Below are 23809 nucleotides of genomic sequence, written 5' to 3' on the forward strand. Positions count from 1 at the left end.
ATAGTGACCTAGATTTTACAGGACTGGATGGTATCTGAGGAGGAAAGAGGACACCCTTCCCCTCCAGGTCTGTTACTGCAGAACCATCACACAAATGCTTCTAGTGTCCCAGGTTACTGGGAGCTCCTTGATTTGATGAACTAAGCCTTGCCACCAGGATAACCAACATTTACTGCTGACAAGTCTGTATTACACGGGAATTTATTTAGCACCAACGAGAACTCAGAGTCATGACCTACCACACACCCAGAGTCCAGTATTAAACCTGGAATAAATAAAATCTTTAAGGGTAGTATCTTTAGTTGTTCTAGAGTTTTAATGAGGGTTCTGGAGGAGAATCTCACAGGACATTGCATCTGTCTTCCTCTGCTCCTTCTGATGGAGATAGTGTAGAACTGATGAATGAAATTGTTTTTAATTGTTCACTTTATTAATGTAACTTCATAAGTAAAGTTTTATGAATGAAACAACGATCATTCATAAAACCGGTTACCCCAATAACTGGCTAATTGACAATAAAAATGCTTGTTAAGAGCCATAGCTGTTCAGTCAGCTGCCTTTGTAAATTTCACTAATAATCCAATTTGGGCTTAAATCACTGAGACTTGCACTGTTTCAGTATTGTAACTTCTGTTCACCATTTATTACACTTGTTTACATTGTAACTTCTGTTCACTGTTTTCCATATTGTAATTCAAACCCCATTTTAAAATGTTTACTCCATTTTGTAAAAGCTTCCTCCAACCTTCATTTTTGCAAACCCTGTAATCTTATTAGTTTAGTTTAGATATGTGAATGAGGCATGTATGGATGATGAAATCAACCTCCAGCCCCAGCCTGTCCTGATGAAATAAAGTTCAAACACCAATGGCTGAAGATACAGACAAGAGCCCTAACAAAAGTAAAAAGAGTTCATCCTAAAAAGAAAACGTACAATAGAAGGAAGATCAAAGCCAGGTCCGAGGCTGAAAAATCACGTCTGCATTTGACGGGTGATCAATCACCAAATCCAGAGGCAGCGTGACACAGCAAGACCTATAGACTCTGGATTCAAACTAAAGCCTACAAAAAGGATGGGTGAGATGGCAGCAGAATGTTACCCTCCAAGGTCTTCTAACATGGAAGGGCATCGGTGCATGCCCAAGAGAGACCCAGCTCGTCCTTGTGCCCAGCTTTCCTGGCCAGTTAGCTGCCACAAGCTACGAACCCAAGCTGAAAAATCAAGCCACGAACTCAAGCTATGTTCAGGACTGGTAACTATGCAGCAGCTGCAGAACATCCGATGGGTGTGTGTGTATATTAGGTATAATGTGTGTGTATAAGGATTAAGAGATTAGTCATAAATCAAATTGCTATCATAATAAATGTGGCATCTTTGTCTTGACCCCTGAAAAGATCCTGTGTAGTTTTGTCTGTATAACAATAGGACTGTTCTTTTCTCACCTCTCATTTTCTGTAACAGGAAATGTCCTCCCCTTTTCCTCTATTTATGAAAAAAAATATACCCTTTATTTCAAGCTGAACCATTCAGCTTTGGGGGGGGGGGGGGGGAAGGGAAAGGGGCAGGGGGAGGGGGAGGGTTAGGAGAGAGAAAGGGACTAGACCAAGCTCTTTGGGGCAGGAATTTTCTCACTACGTGTGTACAGCTCCTAGCACAATGGGGCCCTAACCTGTTGGCCTCTAGGCACTACAGTAATATTAAAAATCGAAGATAGGGCCTCTCATCCATCCACACAGCTAAAACTCTACTCCAAGTGCTCATCCTTCTTTATGCAAAGACAATTTTCCTAGCCAGTCATATCACCCCTCTCTGCATCTCTCTCCACTGCCTCCCTGTTTTCTAACTCAAAACATAAGCTAAGGGCATGTCTTCACTGGCAACGTTAAAGCGCTGCTGCAGCAGCACTTTAATGTGGCTTGTGTAGTCACGGCATAGCGCTGGGAGAGAAAAAAAACCCTACACGAGGGGCATAGGTCCCAGCACTGGTGCACTGTCTATACTGGCACGTTACAGCGCTGAAACTTGCATCGTTCAGGGGGTGTTTTTTCAAACCCGAGTGAGAAAGTTGCAGCGCTGTAAAGTGCCGGTGTAAACAAGCCTAAGTGTAGCCCTGCTCCGGGGGGGGGGGGGGGGGTTAGGTGAAATGGCAGGGCAGGGGCTGCTGCTGCTGCTGCTCTCTGCTGAGAGCTGTAGAGAAGTGGCTGTAGCTGGCCCCCGAGCAGAGAAGAGCAGGGCAGCAGGGCCAGGAGCCAAGCAGTCTCTCTCTCTCTCTGAGAGAGAGAGAGAGAGAGAGATGGTAGTAGAGATGAGACAAGGTAGGGGTGAAGAAGGGGGGGGGGGGCAGGGCTAAGAGCTGGGGGCTCTGGCCTGGGGAGCCCCCAGGCTGCTGGCCCAGCAGAGCAGCAGGTACTGGGAGGTTGCAGAGGGAGGGCAAAAGGTTAGGCCAAGGGCAGCAGGTCAACCCCTTTGCCAATGATGAGTAAGCTGGACACACCACTACTGAGACTGGGGGGGGGGGGGGGGGGGGGGGGAAGGGGGAAGAGGAACAGGAGAAGAGGGTTAAGGGGCAGGGGGGCACAGCAGAGAAGCAGAAGGACGGGTCTAGGAAGGGGGGGGGGGGCAGAAGAACAGGTGGTGGATCATGGGCCTGCAGGGGCGCTCTGCTCTGGCTGGAGCTGGCTCTGTCGGAGAGCAAGGAGGCGCCGCAGGGGTGAGTCCAACCCGTTACACGAAGTATCTTCACTTTCAAGGTTCTTCGCAATCAATCCCCACCTTACTTCTCTCTCATTCACCATTGAGCGTCAACACTCACCACTAGCTGGCCCACAATACCAGCCTCCATTGCCCAGTTGTTAACTTTTCAAACAAGCAACTTTTGCAGTCTCCCATCCCATGCTGCCCCTCACGTTTGGAAGGAGCTGCCCAGAAACATCCAAGAGGCTACCTCACTAGCCACCCTTCAAATCCCTCCTCAAAACTCTTCTTTGCCACGAGGCCTACCAAAAACTTGACAACCGTTAGGTGGCTGGTGTGCTGAGACCAGTGCCCTATCACCAATATTGTCTCATTGCTTCCTTGTACCCTTGCCTACCGTATCCATCTGTTGTCGGTCTTCTACTTAAATTGTAATCCCCTTGGGGCAGGACCAACTTTTTGTTCCGAGTACAGTGCCTACCATAATGGGGTCCAGGTGAATGACTAGGGCTACGGCAATACAAATAATAAATAAGGTCACAAGAAGCAGACAGTGTCAGTAATAGTCAAACCAGTGAACCAAAGTTCCCCTTCATTTATTAACAGAACTGTGCCAACCCAACAGGAAGGGGCAGGGAACTGAGTGAACTGAGGGTGTCTGTGACCACCCAAGCAAGACTACTCTGATAAAGGTCTCTCACAGCACCAAGAGCTACTCCCCAGAACGAGCACCAAAGCTTTTTACCGGATGAGCCCATCCTCTGCTGCGCTCCAGAAGGTGTTGGGCCACATTGGGGCCGTGGCAATACGCTTGACCCTGTTGGTGTGGTCACCAAACATGTGGATGGTTTCCTTGACAGTCAAGTCATGAACATGCACCTTGGAGTCTGCAGCTCCGGTGATGAGGATCCGATCCCCTGAATGTGGCAAGAACTGTGGAAGGAAGGACAGGGATTCAAACCTGGAAGAGCTTTAGACATTTCAACTGCCACTTTACAGTCATCCAACCTTAGTCAGTTATAGCCTGGCCGTGGCTGCATCTCCCTTTGCAACAAGCTGCTGTAGCTACAGTTACATCCTGAAAGAGCTTGGATCACAACAGGCAACAATGCAGTAGAACAGGAGCTCCTGGCTGGGAAATCAAAGCTTTACGGATGGCAGGTCATTCTTATTTGAAACAGGCAAAGCAACTCTTGCCTTCTTGCAGCATTTACAGAGAAGGCAAGACTGAGTCTAGAGTGTAGGGCTCTGCATGCAGCCAACTCTGGCTACCACTGCCTGTGCTCAGCATGACACAAGTGACCATCTCCAGTTTTCCTTCTGGAAGGAGGGATGGTTTGACAGCAAATTCTTCCTCCATTTAAAGACATCTGTTACATTGCACAGGGCGATGTAAGCCACTCCCAACTGCAGCAGAGCAGCGATCAAAAACCACGTGGCCAGATATCTATGTAAGGTTCTTATATGGTGCTCATTAATGTAATAATGGAGCACCTCTCAATCTTTTTAATCCTCACAGCACCCACACTGAGATAAGGAAATGCTATTATCCCCAGCTGTAAAATGGAGAAACTGAGGCACACTCGAGCGACTAAATGGTTTGCCCAAGGCTCCACAGAATGTCTGTGAGGAGCAGGGAACTGAACATAGGTCTCCCGAGTCCCAAGCTAGCACCCTAAACACTGGATCATCCTTTCTCTATGCACGTGGAGTAACCTTCTGTAATTACGTATGTTCCATGCATATGCTTACTGTACAAGTCCCTAAGTCTCCAACAACGTGACACACAATGCAGTTCTCTGGCATATAGCCACCACTGCCAGTATTTATATGGATATGTGACCAAGCTCAGAGAACTGCACAGGCTGAGATGCAGAATGCTACATCTAATATAACTTTTCCTAATACTGGAAGTCTTCAAATTTAGTACTCTCTGGAGAACTTGCTTATGGAAAAATATTCCTCAGCAACAAGTTATTTTCATGCAAATCATAAACACCGAGACCCATCTGGCTATGCCCTCTTTCCACCTCTCGTTTTCAAACACACACACCTGGGGCCCCCACTCACCTTGACAGAGAAGATATTCGCAGTATGCCCTGTGTGCATAGAAAGAAGCTTCTTGTGATGCAGGGGATCCCAGACAATGGTATGCTGGTCATCGGAGCCAGAAGCCAGCAAGCTGAAAAAAAAAAACCAAGAGAGCAGAGTGCTACAAGCATTGCTCCATTCCCAGCTGTGATTAGCTGCTCAGTCACTCATCCTGTCAGCCTATATCCTGTCATTCACAACTGATCCTCAAATGTGCCCCACACCAGAATCCATGCAGTGATTCATAAGCATGTGTGTCAGGAGAAGCAGGCACAAGTGGCAGAACTGGCCTACTTCAGCAGAAGAGGCATGGAACAGGTGACCAGATGGTGATGCCAACAGATGCCAGGACCTTCAGCCTGAGAACTACTCCTTGGAGCCAAATTCCTCCCTCAAGTACATGAAACTCCAACTGACTTGTGGATGTGGGTGAGGACCACAGGACAGAATGTAGGCCGTGGTAATTGGCTCAAAACACAGTAGAGACTTTCCCTTACACTTATTTCCCAGGTGGATATTGTTTACTTCACTTGTGCTAGTTAAACACAAATGCTTTAGCATATGATAGTGCAGAGAAGGAGGTTATTAGATGGAGAGAGGGACTCTTCCACCCTCTACCCCTACATTCTGCTTCCCCACCAGAGAAGCACTTAGACTACAGCGTAGGGAAAAAAAAAAAAATCCACCACCCCAACCCCATATAAGGGTACAAATCCCAAAGATCCACTGTGCCACAACCCTAGTTAAGTGGATGGGACTCTAGCCCTCTATGGAAGAGGATCCTTCACTTGCCATCCAGCCCCAGTTTCCTTTACAAACTCACAAGAGGAGCATTTCCAGACGTAGCCAACAAAATAAGCCTTGTTTCTAAAATCCGGGATGTATAGTTCAAAACCTTTAGCCTTAGCCCTCATTCACTTCACTGGGAAGAGAAAGTGACCCCTTATGATAAGATGATCCTCAGCCCACTCATGGGAGAGTCTGGGCTATCAGTTTGTTCATCCTGAATCGAGACACATACTCACTCTCCTTTCTCATTCCATTCTAGACAGTTGACGCATCCAGAGTGACCCTGAGCAAAGAAGGGAAGAGAATGTTACACAAACTGCAGACTTATCAAGGACTATTATGAAACAAGGACATAGCAAGCACCCCACACAACTTGTTCTGATGTAAACAGCTTTCCATTTCAGACACCCCTACCCACACCTCAGACAGGCACCTCCAGGAAAGAAAGGCATGCTCTAGCTTGTTGGGAAAAATCATAATTTACAACTGGATACAATAGCAGCTCAGCCTTAGAGGCTAATGCAGAGATACACAAGGAAAGGTGACTTTGTTTCAAAAGCTCTTGGCTAGGCTGAGAATCATGTGCCCAGATCCTTGGGGCATGCAGGGAAGATGTGCTTTCATTACCTCCCTTTGAGAAGCATCTTGCTTTTGGGTGAATGTGCAATATACTTCCAGCCTATCTAACAAAGGATTACAAAAGGAATGGCTGCAGTGCCCCGTCAGCATTTTGGGAGGTTGGGGGTGGATTTAGGGAGGAGAGGAAGATGGAGTTGAAGAGGGGTGTAGGAGGAAAAAAATCTGAATTTGTACCAATGGGAAGACAAACTCTCAAAGATTTGTAATCTGTTTCGGGAGCGTCAGACTGCAGTGTGACAGTTCATTTATTGGTTTCTAAGGCACTTGCTGCAGTCACAAATATCACAGGAAGAAGTCAGGGCATGAGACTGAACTAGGAGAGGTTTGCCTATGTCAAAAACAACTATGAGTAGGATTAGTGCCTGTCCCAGGTACAAGACAGCTGGTGTAAGGTGCATTAGTAGAGTCATGTACGCTCTAACCTACTACACTGTTCCTGGCTCTAGCATAGTGCTAGAAGTGCCCCATATTGAGGAGACAAAAGAGAGTGTACAAGTCTACAGAGCTCAGACAGGTGTGTGTTATGCAGTTTAACGTGGAACAGGTAGGTAGTTTAGTTCTTCTTGCACTGCTCACTTACCTGCAACTCTGCTTCCAGGCCCAGGCGTCGGATGAATGGGTCAGTGACGTGATAGTGCCGCTCAAAGCCCAGGGCGCCCTTCTCCTACGTGAAGGAAAACCACCACACTTACTACAGCAAGCACAGAACACTCCCTTATCCCGAACATTGAAAACCACACACAACCTCCCTCCCAAAATAGGCCATGGCACCAGCCAGATGCCTTTCCGCTGGCAAGGACACAGGTTTCTTATCAGCGTGAAGAACACTCATGCACAGGGTACTTTGTACTCTCCAGTTCAGAAAGAGAGAAGCCATCATTTCACCACTATTCGTGATAAAACCCCAATTGCCAGACACCCGAGATAAGAATCAGGGTGACCCAAGGAAAAGAAAAACAGGGTTGCCTGTTTTATATTTTTTGCCAAAAAGATACACCCAAGAGTTTGAAGAAGGAAGTCTGATCTTTTGGCAAGAACAAGCTGAAGGCCAGAAGCTTCAAGTCACAGCTGAAGGATAAACACAAGCACTAGATTAGAGCTATTCAGAAAAGCTACCATGACACATACAACCCTGTCCTGAAGGACCAAGTGTCATTTTACTACAAAATCCACACTTGCATTTTCACTGTTCCAAGGCTATTCTCAGTCTTCCCAAGACCTTTAACCGCTAGACAGGAGATAGTTGGGGTATTGAACTGGACAGCCTTCTTCGCCTCACAGACAGAGGAACAGAACCGAGGCACACAACTGCAGTACCATTAGCACAGGCTGTTCCACAGAGAAGAGAACAGTTACCACAATGCTGTGCCAATACAAACGAAGAAGAGGAGGAAAATGAAGGACGGTTGTTTCCCCATGTTCCTTAATGAGATCATAGATAGGTTAGTAGTTGGCTCGGATGAAGGGAGACTAACTGCAGAGGCAGTATATTCCTAGTTACACCATATATCACCCTAACTCTTTATTCATGAAATGCAGAGAGGCTCTATACTATTAAGCTTCTTATATAGACCTTGTGACCACAGTATCTGAGCCCCTTCTGGAAGTATGTTCAGCAACAAGATCCACACCCGTCATGTGTAGTTCTCTCTCCCCCACAAGGATAAATGTGTTTTTAGATAATTTGATAGAATACATGTAGAATAATTTGATAGAATTCTTTGTTGCTTTTACAGATCCAGACTAACACGGCTACCCCTCTGATACATGTATACTGCTTGTACTTGCAAAAGCAAGCTCAAGAGTGTGCACCTTGCACTTGGAGCAGAAAGTCGCAGGGTCTGATGGTTAATTCCTGTGGAAGTTCATTCCACACTTTTGGATCGACCCTGGAGAAAGCTCCACTCCCATGTCCGAATGGGGTCTACCCTTGGTGAGCATAGTTCCATTGTGCTTGAAGAGCAGAACTGTGCAGATGGGTTGCCAACACCAATTCAAAAATACAGGAGAAACCCAGAGGTCCAGGGGCTGCTAAGGCATGATTGAGGGGTGGCTGGGCCAAAGTTGAGTGGCACTGTGACCCTGTGCATCAGATGAAGTTGCCAACCAGTAGCACTACCCTGGTTGAAATTTGGGATAAAAGGTGTCTGTCCCCCACTAAATCAGCACAAGACAATATTTTATTGAAATAAAGGACATCCCTTATAATACAGGACTGTTGGCAATCCTACCTGAAGTCCTTGCCTGGAGCTTTAGACAATCTTTTAGGTATCCTGAGCCCAAACCACTGAGCACCTAGCACTTTAGTCTAGAGAGCGTGGCAGAGCAGCACGTGTATACTTCAGTGCAGTGGTTTTCAAATTACAGGTCCCCACCCAGTACTGGGTTGTGGAACGTAAGGTGCTGGGTCGCGGGGGTTCTGGTCAGCATTGGCAACCAGGCCGTTAAAAGTTCCATCAACGGTGCTGCCAGACTAAGGCAGGCTAGTCCCTACCTGTTTGGACACCGTGCTATGCCCTGGAAGCGGCCAGCAGCAGGTCTGGCTCCTAGGTGGGAGGGGGGCACGAGGCTCTGTGCACTTCCCCTACCCTGAGCATCAGCTCTACACTCCCATTGGCTGGGAACTGGCCAATGGGGGCTGGGGGGCAACAGCTGTGGGCAAGAGCCACGGGGAGGTGCTTGCATGCCTCCCCCTAGGCACCAGACCTGCTGCTGGCTGCTTCCAGGGCGCAGCGTGACCCGCAATGCCAGGACAGGCAGGAAGCCTGCCTTAACACCCCCGCTGCGCCACTGACTGGGAGCCACCTGAGGTCACAGGCACCAACTTTTGTTGGCACCAGTGGGTGCTCACACCCCCCCCCCCCGCCCCGGCCCCGCTCAACTCCGCCCCCTCGGATCCCTCCCCGAATCTCTGCCCTGGCCCCGCCTCTTCCCCAAGCACCGCCCCATTCCTCCTCCTCCACCCCCCTCCCTCCCAGGCTTGCACGAAACAGCTGTTGAGTGGCGCAAGCGCTGGGAGGGAGGGGGGAGAAGCAGGACGCGGCAGCCGGCTCAGGGGAGGAGGCGAGCTGGGGCACGGGGGGGGGGGGGGGGCGGCTCGGGGAGCTGCCAATTTTCCCCCATGGGTGCTCCAGCCCTGGAGCACCCATGGAGTCAGCGCCTATGCCTGAGATAAGCCTGCACCCCAACCCCATGCCCCAATCCCTTGCCCCAGCCCTGAGCCCCCCCAAACCCAGAGCCCCCTCCTACACCCCAAACCTCTCATCCCTGGCCCCACCCCGCAGCCCTCATCCCCACACCCCAAAGCCCTCATCCCCAGTTCCATTGGGTCATGAGCATCAACAATTTTCTTCAACTGGGTCGTCAGAAAAAAAAAAAGTTTGAAAATCACTGCTTTAGTGGCCTACAATATGGCACCAACAATCAGGTTCCACTGCATTCTTCACTGTGGGCACAGGGCCATAGTGCAGGAAATTAAGTCAGAGCATTGGATGTTCTGCCCTCCTGCTCAGTACCTGGAAAGGAGGCAGTGCTGACATCATTATAAGCTTGCATGTTTCATCCCATTCGCTTGCAAACATTTACAAATTTAAGACACAAACAATTTAAATACCATCCTACAACTCCAAGACACAATGGCAATGAGTGCCTTAGAAGATACAGATACTAGCACGACACAACAGTTTAGGAAAGAAAAAAGTTTTAAGTGTCCAGAGGAAACTGCTCAGGAAGTTAAAGAATAGAATTGTCACAGCTGAAACTTGGTCAGGACTTAGAGGTTAACACCTCTCATCTACTAAAGGGATTTTAATTTATCACAAGTCATCACTAGAGGAGGTTTTGGAATTAATTGATAAACTCAACATTAACAAGTCACCGGGACCAGATGGCATTCACCCAAGAGTTCTGAAAGAACTCAAATGTGAAGTTGCGGAACTATTAACCAAGGTTTGTAACCTGTCCTTTAAATCGGCTTCGGTACCCAATGACTGGAAATTAGCTAATGTAACGCCAATATTTAAAAAGGGCTCTAGGGGTGATCCTGGCAATTACAGACCGGTAAGTCTAACGTCGGTACCGGGCAAATTAGTTGAAACAATAGTAAAGAATAAAATTGTCAGACACATAGAAAAACAAACTCTTGAGCAATAGTCAACATGGTTTCTGTAAAGGGAAATCGTGTCTTACTAATCTATTAGAGTTCTTTGAAGGGGTCAACAAACATGTGGACAAGGGGATCCGTGGACATAGTGTACTTAGATTTCAGAAAGCCTTTGACAAGGTCCTCACCAAAGGCTCTTACGTAAATTAAGCTGTCATGGGATAAAAGGAAAGGTCCTTTCATGGATTGAGAACTGGTTAAAGGACAGGGAACAAAGGGTAGGAATTAATGGTAAATTCTCAGAATGGAGAGGGGTAACTAGTGGTGTTCCCCAAGGGTCAGTCCTAGGACCAATCCTATTCAATTTATTCATAAATGATCTGGAGAAAGGGGTAAACAGTGAGGTGGCAAAGTTTGCAGATGACACTAAACTACTCAAGATAGTTAAGACCAAAGCAGATTGTGAAGAACTTCAAAAAGTTCTCACAAAACTAAGTGATTGGGCAACAAAATGGCAAATGAAATTTAATGTGGATAAATGTAAAGTAATGCACATTGGAAAAAATAACCCCAACTATACATACAACATGATGGGGGCTAATTTAGCTACAACGAGTCAGGAAAAAGATCTTGGAGTTATCGTGGATAGTTCTCTGAAGATGTCCACGCAGTGTGCAGAGGCGGTCAAAAAAGCAAACAGGATGTTAGGAATCATTAAAAAGGGGATAGAGAATAAGACTGAGAATATATTATTGCCCTTATATAAATCCATGGTACGCCCACATCTCGAATACTGTGTACAGATGTGGTCTCCTCACCTCAAAAAAAGATATTCTAGCACTAGAAAAGGTTCAGAAAAGAGCAACTAAAATGATTAGGGGTTTAGAGAGGGTCCCATATGAGGAAAGATTAAAGAGGCTAGGACTCTTCAGTTTGGAAAAGAGGAGACTAAGGGGGCATGTGATAGAGGTATATAAAATCATGAGTGATGTTGAGAAAGTGGATAAGGAAAAGTTATTTACTTATTCCCATAATACAAGAACTAGGGGTCACCAAATGAAATTAATAGGCAGCAGGTTTAAAACAAATAAAAGGAAGTTCTTCTTCACGCAGCGCACAGTCAACTTGTGGAACTCCTTACCTGAGGAGGTTGTGAAGGCTAGGACTATAACAATGTTTAAAAGGGGACTGGATAAATTCATGGTGGCTAAGTCCATAAATGGCTATTAGCCAGGATGGGTAAGAATGGTGTCCCTAGCCTCTGTTCGTCAGAGGATGGAGATGGATGGCAGGAGAGAGATCACTTGATCATTGCCTGTTAGGTTCACTCCCTCAGGGGCACCTGGCATTGGCCACTGTCGGTAGACAGATACTGGGCTAGATGGACCTTTGGTCTGACCCGGTACGGCCTTTCTTATGTTCTTATCAGAACCTCTTGGGTGTCATCCAAGATGGTAACTCCATCAGTACAGTATCCCCAACACTATGCTTGGGGACTAGTTCAATATCTATATACTCTGAAGAAAGTGCCGCCCTACCTAATCCACAGCACAACTTCCTGCAGCAAAGTTTCCCAGCCAAGTGTGAATCCTTCCCAGAGCGAACAAAATCACAAGATATTTTGGGGGTGGGGAAATGGCAGATATTTAGTTCTGTGAGGACTATCCCCACAGAAACGGCTCCAGCATGAACATTATGCTCTCCTTTCCCATCCACCAACCACAAATAAGAGTCTTGAATGACACATACCTTGATCTGCCTGTGGATGAGGTCTCGAGTAATGTTTACTTTTGCCATCTTCTCACAATGAGGCAGACAAAAGAAAGCTATAGGAGGAGCTGCAGTGCATCCAAGCATTCCAACAAAGCAGAGATCCACAGTAAAGACATTTAATTACCTACAAACAGAGAAAGAAAAACTTAACGGGTCATGCTAATTAAGTGTTGTCTCCAACTAATGGCAGCGCTGAGCTCCCTTCCCAAAAAGAACTGGTGAGCCTCCAGCAAGGCTCCTCCACCTAGCACAGGAGTGAGAAGCAGCGACTCAGAAGGGAGATGGCTGACAGTAAGAGGGAAGCCCTGTCAGCAGCAGAGACCTTGAAAGTACTGAGGCTATCAAGGATGCAAGTCTGGGTTGGGGGCAGGAGAGACCCAAATCAGTGTAATAAGAGTACTTGGACTTTCGGGGCTAGTCTACACTAGAAGCACTACACCAGTGCAGCTGCACCAATTCAGTGCATCTGGTGAAGACGCTCCACGCCGATAGGAGTGAACTCTCCCATTGGCATAATAAAACCACCTCCGTGAGTGGCAGTAGCTATGTTGGCAGGATAAGCTCTCACCGGCACTTAGGTCAGAGTAACTTACATCACTCCGGAGGTGGCTTATTCACACCCCTGAGCGACAGACATTATACAGACATAAGTGATAGTGTGTACAAGCTCTTTCATATGTATGCTTTTAGGCTTTTGCTTCTAGCCAGGAGGCTCCATTTTAAAAGAAAAACAAATTGCAACTGAATGTAACCGATTATCACTACATTTGATTATGAACTACAGTAAATTACTAGAAGAGCCTAAGTGTTCCTTCGATATGATAAAGGCTGATTAGTCATCAGACATCACTGCCATCTTGACAGTCAGATCAGCAACTGGTGACTTTTTGAATGCAAGAAGGGACCTGTTTTGAACAAACTAAACAAGATAATAAAGGTGGTTAATTTTCAGGGAGTAAATTAACATAACTTGCCTAAAGGCTTTGAAATTTGAGTCTCAGCATAGGAATGTGAAATACATTCTTGTGTCTCAATCCTGTTCCCAACAGGAGGTTCAGCTGATGGAGTATAAATAAAACATCAGCTCCCAGTGAGGTTAACCTCATTCAGTTACTAAGGATGCTGTACCTGTCACTGTTTCAATATTTCTAAACCCAGCTTTGAAAGTTCAGGTTTTAATATACATTCTGTGTTATGGGGTACCAGAACTAAAGGTGACAGTCTCTTTAATGAGAGTTCATGAGTATTAATCTAGCTTGCTCTCAATATACAACTCCAAATAAGGGTAACATTAAGGATCTTATTTAAACCTGTAAGAATCAGGAAATGCTAAGCAGAGATTGAAATTCAGGAAAAACAGGGAAGTTAGAACGCCTAAACATGAACTTTTTAGCAGTGCATAGCAGTCGATCAAATAAATAGGTCTTGCTGAGTGAGGTTGTGGAGAGAACAACCAACAAGGTGGGATAGCCCGTCACCCCAGAAGTCTGGGAACAATTCCTAGAACAGATTAGGAGAGACACTGATTGTTATTGTCTTATTCTTACCTCTTTGCACACATCTTAAAACAAAATTTAGTAAATTCTGCACATCAGAAGTTCAGGGCTTGAATAGCAGAAGGTGCTGCAGATCAGGATGAGAAGAGGGGAGTTTGGACAGCATGTCTGTACTGTATCTAGGTATGGCCAGCGGTACTGGGCCTTTGCTGAGTCTAGGCCGATGCAGTCAATTTGCCACTAGACATGCACACTCAATCCAGATTTTATTTACAGATGAAGTGATACCAGACAGCTGGTGTGTATGCCCATTAAGAGACCTTACATTTTTAAGTGATCTTAACATTACCCATATTAATCCCACCTCCCAGACTCAGTGTTAAAAGGCAGCATTGTGAATGCATACGAGTCATCAATATTTCTAACCGTGAGGTAAAATGATTAAACTATCAGATTTTTTAACTAACCTCTGGTTATCCAGGCCAGTTTACCAACAATGTTAATAAATTCCATAAGGGAACATATCATCTTTTGTGGTTAGCCCAGCAGCAAACCCAGTGGCAACAAATAAGATTGTCACACTCCATTCCAGATACTTTGTGCGGAATGGGGATGGGGAGTTGGCTCCTACTTCCCCTTCTATGCCCAACACTGGGCAAGGGAGATCAGCCTGACTCAGAGGCAGAACTGCAGGGCCCCCAGAAGCACAGGGCACCAAACCATTACTTGTGCCCAAGGTCAGTCCTGGGTAAAACACATCAATGTGCAAAACAAGCTACTTTGTCAGAGAAACCAGTAAAGACTGTTTCCAGTCAGTCACTTTTCTGCTAGGCTTTGAGTGAAGATAAGAGAATTTCTCCTGATTTCTCTGGGAAGGGAAGCTTCAAGTTTTGACAGACTGACTTTTCAGCAGTAAGCTTTACCTGTGATCTTTCCCACAGTACCTCCGCAGGCAATCTTTCCAAGCAATGGGTCTCTACCTGCACTTCTTCCAGAGTGAATCTCCATGGTTCATTCAACTTTACATTGCCTTGCCAGGCTACAAAACCCCCTATTCCCAGTGTACGGTTAGTACTCTATACCCGTTTGCAGTCTCTCACGAGGGCACCCCAATGACAGCCTTCACTAATTACCTTCCCCCTCTCTGGTGAGAACCCCATGGTTCTACAACTCTGCCTGGGGAATCAGATCTCATTTCCAACAGTGGTTACATGACAGGCCCAACTGGATCTGGCATCTACAAAACACTGACCTCCATGAACCTGTGACCAGTGGTAGATAGAGTGGTTTTGAATCACTTTTTTGTAAATAGACATATGGTCCATTCACCCCAAGGTACATCGCACACAGATAAAAGGGTTAGTATCCCAAGAGGTCTGCACACCTGGGCCTTGCCTAAATCTTATCACTTCTTCAAAAATATAGGCAAGCCTGGCTGCCAGAAACACCACAGTGCCTCTGTCTCAGACTGACTGCCCCTGTTGCATTCTCTGCCTCTCAGTCTCTCCCCATGTAAGGCTGTGGTCAGTTGGAATGCCAAGCAGGTAAGCTGAGGTACATAAAAATATTAATAAAAATGCAGATCCCCCTCCTTCTCCACATAGGCCAACACAAACTGGCATTTAGCCAAGAGTAGGGGACTTCCCAAATTCTGCAACTTGTTAAAAGTGGCCCAAGGAAGGCATTTACAGTTTCTTAGAAAGTTCCATTTATAAGTAAATCCCCCCCGCAATTTTGAACATCCTGAACAACCAGTTCGCTGAAGGAGCACAGAGACAAGCCAGTCATTCGCTATTTTTGAGAAAGTGGCCGGCTTTCAGGATTGAGTAATGAGATATGGAGCTTCTCAACTTGTTTGACCATTAAGAGTCAGCTCAGTTTTGCTGTAACCAGAAGGGTGTTATGCTCAGCTGGCCAGCTGTTTGGAAGCTCATTTGGAATGAGTTTGGGAGGTCATAGTTTTGCTCTCAGTGGACAAGCATCCACATAACTGCCAATGAAGCCTTTTGTTAGGATTCTCAGAGCAGTCAACAGGGCTCAGCTACCCTTTTGCCTGTACTGGTGGTCATTCCAGGGCACGATTTAGGAATATTAGTGGGACAGGGTACATAAAAGCCCCACTGCTTCCCATGCTGTACCTGTTCTGCAGTAATATGAAGAATTTCTGCCTTCAGGTCTGCCAATCCTGTGTATCATCAGTACTAAATGTAAAAAAAAGGGTAAGTTACTTTTACAACAAGATACGTGTCTTTGCAAAGGACTGTCCCAACTTAAAGTCACTATCACCACTGCACTGAACAATTTGCAGTTCTGTTAAATACCTCCCCCCACCCCATCCCCCTTATCCCAGAAAAGACATTTGGCTGATACAAGAGCAAGAGAGGAATGGCTTGGGACAAAATGGTCAAGCTGGAAAGTATGAGAGTAAGCAGTTTACTTTTGCCCAGTAAGAATTTGGTCTTGATTTTGAATTTTATAAGATTTTAAACACTGGTCTGGAAGAATTTTGTAAGTCTGTGCGTCTTGGAAGTGGTGATGGTTTGGAGATAAAGTCTGAAAAATTGCTTTCTTCATCTACCCCTTCTGAAGACCTGTTGAGCAGTGAACCAAGTCTGCAAGATCCTAAATCCTTCAAGATAACATCTATCCAGTTGGACTGCAGGCCCTGAATTATCACCTATTGGTTTGAGAAGGGGACTGGGAACCAGGAACTCCCAACTTCTAATCCTAAATCAGACATGGTCTGTAGTCCTGGGAAAGTCAAAGAAAGTTAGGACTAGAAGAGACCTCAAAAGGTCATCTAGTCCAGCCCCCTGTACTGTACTGAGGCAGGACCAAGGACTCTCTCAAAGGTGTTTGTCTAACCTGCTCTTAAAAACCATGGGGATTCCACAACCTCCCTTGGAAGCCTACTCCAGAGGTTAACTACCATTATAATTCAAAAAGTTTTTCCTAACATCTTATCTAAATTTCCCTTGCTACAGATTAAGCCAAATACTTCCTGTCCTACCTTCAGTGGACATGGAGAACAATTGATCATCATCCTCTTTGTAACAGTCCTTAACATATTTGAAGATTTATCAGGTTCCTCCCTGCCCCATCTTCTCTCAAGACTAAACATGCCTAGTTTTTTTTAAACCTTTCTTCATAGGTCAGGTTCGCTAAACCTTTTATCGTTTTTGTTGTTCTCTTCTGGACTCCCACCAATTTGTCTACATCTTTCTTAAAGGGTGGCAGCACTCAGAACTGGCCAAAATATTCCAGTTGAGCGCCCAACCACTGCCAATGGAGCAGGACAATTACCCACTCCTTTTAATACACCCCAGAATATTAGCCTTTTCCGCAACTGCATCATTGTTGAGTCATTTGATTTGTGATCCACTATAGCCCCCAGATCCTTTACAGCACTACTACTGCCTTGCCGGCTATTGGCCATTTTGTAATTTTGTATTTGATTTTTTCCTTCCTAAGCATAGTACTTTGCACTTGTCTTTATTACATTTCTTCTTGTTGATTTCAGACCAGTTCTCCAATTTGTCAAGGGAGGAGAGGATCAGAATTCAAAACTACAAGTAAAAGCAACCCCCCCAAACCCCCAATTTGACATCATCCGCAAATCACACTCACTGTCATCATATGTTTGATGCTTACCTAACCCACAAGAGCGTTGCATAGGCTAGCTGGTGTTTAAAGTGCTTTGCAGATAATGAGCACTATATAAGTGCTCATTATTAATAAACCGGAGTGCCACTCTGCTAGCCATGCTATCTTACTCTTAAGATTTAAAGATAATAGTCCCTGATTAATTTAGAAACAGATCCCAAAATAAAGTTTAGATTAAGGCTTTTAAACCTTATGGATCTCCTGAGAAGTACATCTAAGGGCTTCCAGTTATTTTGGCCAAGTGGTTACTGGATGTCCCACAAAAGGGCATGCACATTTGTTACCCCCAACAGACTATCAGTCAATGTATGCTTCTCCAGCAGCAGGTCTCTCGGCCCATGTGGCTCATTTTTTAGATATTTCCTAGTTATTCAAAAAAGCCTGTTTTGTACCACCCCGGCTGAAATCTGTTTAAAAGCAAGCTGGTTTAATTTTGTTTATTTTATATATAGTTCTGAACCATATAGCTGGGAGTATTTTGTCAGGGAGGTGCTTGAATGTCCCCGGCATCATAATGCCCCACCGCAGTCTGTAGCAACAGCACCTCAAGCTATGACCCAGATCAGGCTACAAAACTCAGATGGGACAGAGACGTTGCAGGAAAAACCAAGGTGCTCCAGGAAGTACAGTGTGACCCAATACCTAACGGAAGAACCTCAGGCCATGCCCTGGAAGCCAGCTAATATTTAGAACTATAAGGGGCATCAGATCTACTTTTACAAGGCTTGGTTTAATACAACCACATTTTTCTTCATCCCACCTGTGAATCCAACTAGTTTCTACTATTTTCTTTCCTTTACTAGGAATCCCTTTTCATTCCCATCTCTTCATTCACTTTGTTTCTTTCCCTGCACTCCATATAGCATCCTCCACCAAGAGAGAAAGCACTAATTGATTTATTTTGTTACCTTAAGGTTCAGTATTAGCATCTCGGTCAGAGACAAGATCAGAAAGTCCGATATCCTCCATTTTCCTGATCTCTCCCCTCTAACCTCTAAAATAAGACTTTTTTCTGCTATGAGGTAGGGGGACTGGGTATGTCAAGGAATTAGTAGTGAGACAGAGCCTTCTCACCTTCAGGATCTGGGCTGGATTCAAACCAGTGACAATAGAGAATTAGTCACCTTTGGCTTTTCGATGATTTGTGCAAAACAAGTGGGTGTGTTTCAGATCTGTTCCTAGTAGAGTATCCATGTCACAAAACCATCATCAGAATTTCCCCTCCCTGTTGGTAGTCTCAGAGAGGCAAAGCGGCAAATGCATTTAGACCCTCAAGCAGGCACTGGCATCTCTTGGGAAGAGAGGATTGCTCTCTACCATTGTGCCACATTCTAGGGTAAACTTACACTATTACTACCAATGCAATATCTGTGCTGTGGGTAACTTCACTCTGGGTACATGCAACATTGAACTCTTATACTACTAAAAAAACTAAAGCAATATAAACAGGCCAGGGTATTAGGCCACATCAGAACATATTTCCCATACAAATCTCATGCAGTTGTCCTTATGATCAACTCAGTTAATCCAGAACAGATTTTTCCTTCAATTACCTGCTGCACATCGTTCCACAAAGTCTGGAGATACTGCAGATGGGATTTCATCCTTACACTCTTCTCACACTCTTCCCCCCCCCCCCCCAACTTCCCCATCCTCTGTAGCACTTTTTCATAATTCATAACAGAACAATCCTGTGCAAGTGATGCTGGAGAACAGACAAGGTCTAGAAAGGCAGCTGACACTTTACGATGCTTGATCTCAAAGTTTGCAGCCAAAAGTTAATGATCAGCAGAATCCTACTGGCTTTGGCCTCACCAGCCTGCCAGTTACTGTTTGTGGAGTTACAATACTTTAGGAGCACAGACAGCAGCAGTTTCCGGGAAAGACACTCCCAAAGCACTCCACAAAAGAGAGTTACAAGATTTACCAGACTAGTTCACCCAGTGGTCCTGCTAATTGTTCAAGAACACTCTGTGCCTTCTTGGTAAACTCCAACTGTTCCCAGCAGGAGGAAGTCACTACAGTCAAAATGCAGATAGCTGTAGTCCTTGATCTGTTTTGTATCTCAGAATCCTACTAGATTTTTGTATGAACAGCAGATTTAGTTTAACCCACTAACTAGCTTTCCTCCCCCAAAATCACCCCTCCCACACACCTCTCTTATACATGCAGTAAGGTACACATGTATACAAAAGTTTCCTGTGAGCCCGACAGTTTTTGTACTTCAAAGTTAAAATCTGGTATCACTTACTCTTCAAAAAAGTTCTGCCAATGCCAAGTGAATAGGAGTCCACTAGGAAACCACAGAGGTTGTCATTAAATGAGTGATCTAATCCCAAACCTTTTGGACATAATTCAGGGTTTTCAGACTGTAAATCCAAGGCCAAAAAAAAAAAAGGGGGGGGCATTTTTTTGATTTCTACCTCCCCATGGTCCTTTCAGAAATACAATTTATCTCAAGGAAAAACTTTCACAACCTTCCCCCTCAACACACAAACTATTTTCACCCATCCAATACAAACTGGTACTCACCAATGCACTAGCTCCACCCACCTCTTTCCCCCATGCCTACCACAATGTCACTGCTCCTTGATAAGATTCCCTTTTTATGAGACTTAGAAAGGTAGGGGAAATAAGCTAGTGAGGAGCAGAAACACAGCACGAGGTGCTGTCAGCAGCAGTCAACTCCTAGGGACAAGGGGAAAGAGAGAACGGGGACAGAGCTGCTATCTAACACTTCAACAATCTGGGCCATCAGCGAAAGAAGCTGGTTAGAATGGGATTGAGGCAGGTGGGAAAGCAGCTAGGGATTTGGCAGCACCAGCTCACAACATGGAGGGGTTCTTAGCTTTCTGCCACAGGGGAGCTCGGATGTGCCCAGAATGAAGCTAACCCACACACCAGAAAAAGCATGGGCAGCAATACTGCAAACTTAATCTAAATTGCACCTTTCCACGCCACTCATCCCTAAACTGGCATAATCACCCTCTTGGGATGAGAGGGGAAAATAAGAAGCACAACAGCCCGTAGGTGCAAGTGGCTCATTGGCCTGGCAGAGGAAGGGGTCCAACAGCAGGAGCAACAAAGGCCTGGCAACCCCCAGGCACAGTTTATCAATTCCAAGGCCAGGAGGAACCATTGCGTCCATCTGGTCCGATTTCCTGCATAACACAGGCCACAGAACTCCCTCAAAGTAATTCCTTTTGAGCTAGAACACACATCTTTTAAGAAAACATCCAGTCTTGGTTTAAAAGTTGCCAGTGACTGAGAATCTTCTACAGCCAGTGGTAAATTGCTCCAATGGTCAACTACTCTCACTGTTAAAAATGTATGCCTCATTTCCTATCTGAATGCGTCTAGCTTCACCTTCCAGCCCTTGGCTCTTGATATACCTTTGTCCGATAGACTGGAGAGCCCATTATCAATATTTGTCCCCCATGCAGGTACTTACAGACTTAACTTTCACTTTAAACTAAGAGGTGGTTAACTAGATGGAGCTCCTTGAGCCTGCCACTACAAGGCATGTTTTCCAATCCTTTAATTGTGTTGGGGGCTCTTCTCTGAATCCTCTCTAACTGATCAACAACCTTCTTGAATTGGGGACATCAGAACTTAGACACAAGATTCCAGAAGCAGTCCCATCAATGCCAAACACAGAAGTAAAATAACCTCTCTACTAGAAAACTGCTTGGGCCTAATTTTTAGGCCCAACCCAAGCCAGAGAGGGTTGAGTATTTTTTTTGACCCTACCTTGACCCTTCCTACCAACAGTGAGCCAATGCCATAGCTGCCATCACCCCCTCTTGCCCATGGGGTCAGCATGGCAGCTATACGTGCAGGTGGCTGCATACCCTATTCCCCATCCACCACTGCCTGCTGTGTGTGCACTGCCGAGTGAGAGGCACTGCCACTCCTTGGCACACTCAGGCTGTGGGCTACACTTAGCACTTCAAAGCGCTGCCCCGGTAGCGCTGCCGCGGCAGCGCTTTGAAGCGCTAAGTGTAGTCAAAGCGCCAGCGCTGGGAGAGAGCTCTCCCAGCGCTGTCCGTACTCCACCTCCCTGTGGGGAATAACGGACAGCGCTGGGAGCCGCGCTCCGAGCGCTGGGGCTTTGACCACACTGGAGCTTTGCAGCGCCGCAATTTGCAGCGCTGGAGAGGGTGTGTTTTCAAACCCTGCTGCAGCGCTGCAAATTTGTAAGTGTAGCCAAGCCCTCAATCTGCAACACACACAGCGCAGCTGGGGATGGTGGACAGCAGAAAGACTGCCCCTGCTGCATGCAGCTGCCATCACACTGACCCTATGAGGAGGAGGAAGAGAGCGAATCTAACCCAAACTGATCTCGTTCTTTTCCCACCTGACCCAACCCCAACACTTGCAGTTGGGTCCCATCGGGTTCAGGTCATGTTGCAGGGCTCCACTCCCCTACTCCTAAAATCCTGCAAGTGACATCTCAGAGGGATCAGCTTGGTTGGGGCAGTGTTTGTGGAGGGTCTTTGTTTTGTTTTTAAAAAAAAACTCGGACATGTACTAGGTCTTCAAATCCAACTGTCCAAAGATGGGTGTCTTTACGGAATAACCCTAGACACCCGGGAGGAACAAAGGAGGTGACAGTCACTTGGCTGGGAATCAGGAGGAGGGAGGGCAGCACATCACCTGTCAAGGGAGAGGAAGCTGGGCAGGTGTCTATGGGAGAAATGTCAGGGCAAGGGAAATAAGGGGAGAGAGGAAAGTTACCAGATAGGGATGGAGAAAAAAGTAGGGAGAACAGGGAAGGCATGGGGGAAGGGGGGCGCAGCCAGGGAAGGAAGCAGTTATTTAAGGGAGTGGACAAGCAATTACCTGCCAGGGGGCATGCAAGGGCAGGCAGACATGCAGAGAGAGGGGAGGCAAAGGGACAGTTACCTGTTGGGGGCAGGAGGAGAAAGGAGTGACACTGTAGGGATAGGAGCAGTTACTTGGGAGGGGTAGGGCAGAGGGTGTAGCAGGGAAGAGAGTAGGTAGTTACTTGTCATGAGAATACAGCAGTGAGGACATGAAGAGGGGACAGTGACCTGTCAGGGCAGGGGGCAATTGCATGGCAGGACAGGGGGGGTGTAGCAGGAGAAGGATGGGGCTGTTACCTGGCAGGGCTGGGGGCCAGTTACCTCACCAGGGGAGGAGGGCCTGGGGGGCAGAGGGTGTAGTGAAAGAGAAAGGAGGCAGTTACCTCACCCAGGGGGACAGTTACCTGCTAGGGCCAGGGGTGTAGCAGGGGAATTGGGTAATTGCCTGGTGGAGGGACAGGACATAGCCGGGGAGTTTTCTGGCAGGGCCAGGGTGTAATGGGGAAGGGACAGTTACCTAGCGGGGTAGGGCCAGGGTGTAATAGGTGAGGGGCAGTTACCTAGCCAGGGGAGGCGCAGGGACAGGAGTATAGTGGCAGGGGTGGGGACAGTTACCAGGTGGGGGATGGGGAGGACAGGGCCAGGGATGTAGTGGGGAGGGGCAGTTACCTAGCCGGGGAGAACAGGGCCAGGGGTGTAGTGGGGAGGGGGCAATTACCTAGATGGGGAGGACAGGGGACAGTGGCGGGGGGGCAGTTACCTAGGCGGGGGGGGGGGAGCAGGGACAAGGTCGGAGGTGTAGGGGGGAGGGGCAGTTACCAAGGCAAGGGGGCGGGGACAGGGGGACAGGGGCGGGGGCAGTTATCTGGCAGGGGAGGACAGGGGTACAGTGGCAGGGGGCAGTTACCTAGGCGGGGGAACAGGGGTACAGTGGTGGGGGCAGTTACCTAGGCGTGGGGAGCCGGGACAGGGTCGGAGATGTAGGGGGGAGGGGTAGTTATCTGGCGGGGGGGGGCAGTTACCTAGGCAAGGGGGAGGGGACAGGGGGACAGTGGCGGGGGGGGGCAGTTACCTGGGCGGGGGGGGGCAGGGACAGGGTCGGAGATGTAGGGGGGAGGGGTAGTTATCTGGCGGGGGGGGGCAGTTACCTAGGCAAGGGGGAGGGGACAGTGGCGGGAGGGGGCAGTTACCGGGGGGGGCAGTTACCTGTCAGGCCTCCTCAGCGCGCACGCTCCGCAGCGAGTGGAAGTTGAGAGGCTCCATCCATGCAGGGGACAGCCCGGCCCCTGGGCCGGGACAGGCGACTCCTCGGCGGGTGGAGCTGGCCGCCCTAGCCCCTCGCCATGCTCCGCAGCCCCAGGCTGGCTGGGACTCGGTCCCTCCCCAGCCCCCTCCTCTGTTTATCTCCTCCAGCTGTCTGGGGCTCAGTAAACTCCCCCAGCACTGCGCCTGCGCCACGCTAACTGCGCCACCACTCCTTCCCCGCGGCAGCCCTTACGCCACGCAAACCGCGCGGATTCGCTTCTAGAATCCCCCTTCCCTCGCCTATCACGTCTCTCTGCCCGCGCTCGGAGTGACAGCAGCCCCGACCAACGGGACTCCCAGCTCCGCAGGCGGTTTGAGCCAATCTGCCGGCAGATGCGTCAAGAGGGGCGGGGGTTGGAGCGCCGCTGCGCCTGCTGGGAGTTGTAGTTTGTTCAAGGAGGGCGGGCGGCCCATGCTAGACTATAAGAGG

At 47.4% G+C, this 23809-nt stretch overlaps 1 protein-coding gene across 2 annotated transcripts in view; it reads right to left on the reverse strand.

The window, feature by feature from the left end:
- WDTC1 (WD and tetratricopeptide repeats 1) overlaps positions 1 to 23576 on the reverse strand; it is a 43158-nt gene extending 19582 nt beyond the window's left edge. The window contains exons 1-7 of one of the 2 annotated variants that reach the window (XM_039511609.1): positions 23281 to 23576; positions 15724 to 15786; positions 12066 to 12213; positions 6795 to 6878; positions 5812 to 5858; positions 4766 to 4877; positions 3441 to 3628 (exon numbers count right to left, since the gene is read on the reverse strand). In XM_039511609.1, coding sequence (XP_039367543.1) covers positions 3441 to 3628; positions 4766 to 4877; positions 5812 to 5858; positions 6795 to 6878; positions 12066 to 12173 — 539 coding nt within the window. In that variant the 5' untranslated portion in view covers positions 12174 to 12213; positions 15724 to 15786; positions 23281 to 23576. The remainder of the gene's footprint in view (positions 1 to 3440; positions 3629 to 4765; positions 4878 to 5811; positions 5859 to 6794; positions 6879 to 12065; positions 12214 to 15723; positions 15787 to 23280) is intronic. The other variant, XM_039511608.1, reaches the window with a different exon arrangement.
- Between the last annotated feature and the right edge of the window lie 233 nt (positions 23577 to 23809).

Source organism: Mauremys reevesii, linkage group 23 (genome assembly GCF_016161935.1).
Source record: "Mauremys reevesii isolate NIE-2019 linkage group 23, ASM1616193v1, whole genome shotgun sequence".
Lineage (NCBI taxonomy): Eukaryota > Metazoa > Chordata > Testudines > Geoemydidae > Mauremys > Mauremys reevesii.